The following is a 5,192-nucleotide window of genomic DNA, read 5'->3' as shown; positions in this document are numbered from 1 at the left end:
TGCATAAAGTAAAATAACTAAATTAAAAAAACAAACAAAAAACTGGTAATTTTGTAGGAATATTACCATCTCTCCCTGTCTAGATGCAAGACAGTTGTGCAAGTAAATAGAGTATTCTCTCTCCTTGGATCATTCGCCCTTTGTAATTTCGTGACCACTAAAATTGTAGTAGTAAGAAATAAACAAAAGCCCATTCCAGCTCAATGCCTCAATCAATTTGTCTCATATTTCCTGTTTTCTTTATTACAGTAAAAGATTCTAACAAATTTAATACCATCCGAACACATGGCCTTCCCAAATAAACGTTTCTTGCCGCTAAAAATGTATTCGAAGAGAGTGGGTGAACTTACTCTTTCTATGTGTAATCATTTTAAAAATAGAACTATGTAATATGACACTTATTACATCATATTCTAGAGATTTAGTCACTAGCTAAAAATAAATAAATCCATCAGCCAATTCCTATTAAACGTTCAAAACTTCAAATAGTCCAACTTTGAAAAGTTGGCTTGAAATGTGGGCCCGTTTTATTGGGCTTGTTTAAGTTATGGGCCTAAAACTATCGATAGCCCATCATCTGATTTTATGCTTTGTAATTTAACACCGCAAAATTGAGAAAAGCCCCCAAAATATAGCCAATAAGCTGCGCCGCCGTCTTCCGAAGCCATTCGCGGCGGTTCTGTGCTCTAACGTCGGCGATTCACATCGACCATCTTATTCGGTGAGTTAATTTTATTTTCTGATAGTACGAAATATTTTCTATTCCAGCACGATTTCGAGGAGTATGTTCTGTTTTTGGAGGTTATGCGTTTTGAAGCTGGATTTTTGTTGATGGAGTGTGTTAAAATATTCTATTTAGCATGATTTTTACTTCAAATTATGTTTTGTTGTGAATATATATGCTCATTAGGTGCAGTTTGATTAATAGAGTTTGTAAAAGATGGCGTTTGAAGGGGGCACTTTGAAGTCTTCCTCTATAAATGGAGTCAAAATGTACTCGGTTTCCGGCCAAAACCGGTCGCTTGCGGCATGGCTTCCTCCAAAGAAGCTCAGAGCACTGCGGAAAAATCCAGGTTCGAAATTATATAATTTTTTTGAAGCTAACTGAGAATGGTTATAGTTATCAAAAACTGGTGAAAACTGCTTGTATACTGGCAAATGCTAGCTTATGAATAATACTGATATGTTTTTGTTGATTGAATTTCAGATTATTTGCAGAGGGTGGATTTGGTACAGGATTTGAGGTTTGAAACCTCGACTTCTAGAATTAAGGTGACGCCTGATGGGGAGTATCTTGTAGCCTCAGGTAGGTGTTTAAACTGCTCATGTTCAAGAAATCGAATTTTGTTTGTGAAATGTGGTGCATATTGAGAAATTTCTTTGGGCAATCCAGGCATTTACCCTCCACAAGTCAAAGTGTATGAGCTGAGGGAATTGTCACTGAAGTTCGAAAGACATTTGGTTTCTGAAATTGTTGATTTTGAGGTAATATTATGTTGTGCTCTCTCACTGAAAATTCAGTTTAATGGAATTAAGTATTTGTAGACTCCAGGAAACTTCTCTATTCAAGCTTCACTATACTGAATTAGTTGTATTTTAAAATTTATTGATCAATAGATATTAGATGATGACTACTCGAAGATGGCATTTCTTTGCACTGACCGGTCTATACGCCTTCATGCAAAATATGGGAGTCATTACAGTTTGAGAATTCCAAGGTACTCTGTACAGTCTATCCCCTGGAAAAAGAACAAAACTATTGCCAAAAAATTCAACGTCGTAATGTGTTGTAACTGTATTTACTAAAATTAATGTCCTTTTGGTTTTCTTCTAATGTCCAACTTTTGCATAATATGTGCTACCTTCTCGTTTTGTCCCAGTAGTAGCTCTTATTTAGTTACTTATGGATTGGGTTTTACAGATTTGTTCAAGTGAATGCTAGTTCTAGTTATTTCTTTCCTGCTTATCATTTTTTCTTATATTTAATATTTTTATTAGAAACACGAGCCATTACATTGAGTTGCATATAAAAATGACATTTTTAATACTGTCTGATCATTTCTGAAACTTAATTATGAGATGAAATAATTTATTGATTTACTTCATTTAAAAAGTTCAACTTGAAACTGGGTGTTGATTGGGTTCAAGCTGATGGAGTGTGTTAAGAGTTATACATATACTCATTAGTCACACAGACTTGATAATATTTTCCAAGAGTGCATTTCAGACTATGCGATTTTTTTTGTTCGAATTAATTTGGTAGGTGAATTGTAGTGATATTATATTATTATGTCCAAACTTATGATTTTTTTCCCAAATGATTTTTTTAAACAGGATGGGAAGAGATATTGTCTATGACAGCTGGTCTTGTGATTTAATTTGTGCTGCTTCTTCTCCAGATCTATATAGGATAAACTTAGAACAGGTTTGTCTTATTCACAAACTTTGTGTTATTTTTTTAAGTGCTTAAAACCTGCACTGCTCCCTTTAGCGGTATCTTTTTCCTTGAATTTTTTCAGCTTATCCCTTATTTCTTTGATGAGTTATAGATCATGTAAAAGACTCAAGTTCAACTTTCAAAATCTAATTGCATCTTTGACAGGGCCGTTTCCTAGCCTCTCTTAGTACACAATCTCCAGCTCTGAATGTGGTATCTCGAAGGTTAGTGAAACGTCATTTCCATTGAGCCTGTTTCACGCTGTTCACTACTTCACGTATTAGCTGTTTTTATATGTATTTTGTGTTGGTCCATTCAGCAAAATCCATGGATTAGTCGCTGGCGGTGGTGAGGATGGAGCTGTTGAATGCTTTGATATGAGGACTAAGTCCTCAGTTGGTCGACTAGATGCTGTTGCAAGTGCTGGTGATAATGATGCGGTAAAATACTTATTATCATGGTTGTCAGAATAAGAAGTTTATCAATGGAAGATTTCATAGAACTTGATTATTTTAGGAGGTTACTGCAATTGAATTTGATGGAGATGGAGGTTATCAAATGGCTGTTGGAAGCAGTGCTGGGAAGGTACATTAACCTATATATAACATATTACCATTTTCCACTCACTGCAGTCATATTGCCTTGTCCCTTTCCTTTATCGCATGCGTGATGTCTTATCAATAGTTATTCATTATTATCTTCATGATGCTGATAGTACGTGCTTTGTGCCAAGAGATGTTTTGTTCATCAAAAGTTTATGAAACTTATGCTATACATATGTCTGCAACTTCCTGGAATCAAATAAATCTATTTCTTTTTTTTTGGATGAGACTACAGCTTCCATGTTCTGCTATTCTTCTTAAGCTAAGGCATTCTTTTAACCTTATGCTGTTAAACTTATCATTAATTGTTGGGTTTATTGTCCTATGTGCTAAAATATTTTATTAGTAACAAGGGAATTTTTATTAATTGATACAATTGCAAACTGCTTCAGATTATTTAGCGGTGTTCCTGAAAATGTGTTGTTAGTTGTTACAAAAATTAAATTCCTATATAGTATATACAAATATCACTAACTATCCTCCATGTATCTCTTTTTTATGCTTTAGTGGTTGCAGTTGAAATTTGATTGTAATATATTCAATGTTCTGTATCAATCATGCAGATCCTAATTTATGATTTGCGCTCATCTAATCCTATGCGAATAAAGGATCACATGTAAGTTGTATTTACTAGCTTCCAACTTCTTAATTATATCTAATCTAATACTATCCTAATTTATGATTGTATTATATATATATATTTTTTTATATCTTCACTTGTCAATTTATCACTCTTTTGTAGGTATGGCAGCCCGATACTAAACATTAAGTGGCATAAGACTCTAAACTCGGAGCAGTCAAAATTGATCACTACTGATAAACACATAGTCAGGATTTGGGACCCTGAAACGGTGATAAATTATTTCCTTTATTAGATTTTTTAATCATAACTGATTGTGTCATATAAACTTAATACTTTCATGCATGATATTCATGCTCTTGTTTTCATAACATGAATATTTGCTTACAGTGGTTTCTCAAGAGTTATGTTGTGAATTTTTATCTTTCATTTTCTAAAACACTTTATACAATAGTATCACATGGTCATAGTTATAAATATTTGTCTTTCCCTTCAAGGTAGATTAAGAGACAAATTGTGAAGATAATGTAATATATGGAGTATGGGAGCTTAATGGATTTCTATGAATTACAGGGAGAAGGTATGACCAGCATTGAACCATCTGCTGGAAAAATTAATGATATATGCGTCTTCAAAGACAGTGGACTGATTTTGTTGGCTCTGGACAGCAGCCAAATACCATCTTACTTCATCCCAGCCCTCGGTCCTGCTCCAAAGTGGTGTTCTTATTTGGAGAATTTAACAGTACGACTTTCTTATGTCATTGGCTGTCGTAGGGAACATATTGTGTTTTGTTGCTAATTATTAGTCTACTTTGTGGTTTACAGGAAGAGCTTGAGGAGGGTGGACAAACAACCATTTATGATGATTACAAATTTTTGACAAAGGAGGACCTTGCTAAACTTAATCTGACAAATTTGATTGGGACCAATCTTCTGAGGGCTTATATGCATGGTTACTTTGTTGATTATCGATTGTATAAAAAGGTAAAAACTTTAACTTGGGAACAGCTAGAAATGAGCAATTAGTTCTTTCTCTCCGAAGAATACTCATTGCTTTGATATGGCAATTGTTCACAAGAAATTCTGCAAGTTTGAACCTTCCAATTAAAACCATTATGATAATCTTTTGTTAATTGCAGTAATTTTATGACTATCTGAATGCAGGCACAAAGCTTGGCTGAGCCGTTTGCTTATGAGTCTTATATAGAAAAGCGAAAGCAGGAAAAATCACAGTCTGAACGTGAGAACAGAATTACGGTACGTTCACTTCACATGTATTTTGTGTTTTAATATATCTTTGCTACCTCACTTGCATTTTGCAAGCAACTCGTTGGGAGGAATTGGCTTGCTATCACGGGAATCTGCTAATATTTTCTGATACATTTGAGTTGCTTTAGTTGCTTTCTGTCAAATGGCACAATTTGTTTCCCCCCTCATTGCCAATGCAATTAGATCCTAATTCAGCTGTAATTCTTGAATTAAGATGTGTTTCAACTATGACAGTCTTTGTTTTGTTTGCTGGGAGATTCAGGGGGAGGTGTTATGAGAGCGATGTGTGTGTGGATGCTATT

The 5,192-nt window shown here is 34.4% G+C and overlaps 1 protein-coding gene across 1 annotated transcript; it reads left to right on the top strand.

The window, feature by feature from the left end:
- Positions 1-629: 629 nt before the first annotated feature.
- Positions 630-4,895, top strand: LOC125199314 (nucleolar protein 10; the record flags this gene model as incomplete). Its single annotated transcript, XM_048097373.1, has 14 exons — positions 630-721; positions 929-1,073; positions 1,208-1,306; positions 1,394-1,485; positions 1,618-1,718; positions 2,335-2,425; positions 2,603-2,661; positions 2,757-2,877; positions 2,954-3,022; positions 3,603-3,655; positions 3,782-3,890; positions 4,193-4,363; positions 4,447-4,605; positions 4,786-4,895. Coding segments are annotated over exons 2-14 (1,367 nt in total), but the record flags the coding sequence as incomplete, so codon positions are not given.
- Between the last annotated feature and the right edge of the window lie 297 nt (positions 4,896-5,192).

This window comes from Salvia hispanica, unplaced genomic scaffold, assembly GCF_023119035.1.
Source record: "Salvia hispanica cultivar TCC Black 2014 unplaced genomic scaffold, UniMelb_Shisp_WGS_1.0 HiC_scaffold_464, whole genome shotgun sequence".
In the NCBI taxonomy this organism is placed as follows: Eukaryota; Viridiplantae; Streptophyta; class Magnoliopsida; order Lamiales; family Lamiaceae; genus Salvia; species Salvia hispanica.
Note: the sequence above shows the minus strand (reverse complement) of the source record. Positions and strands in the feature narration are given on the sequence as shown.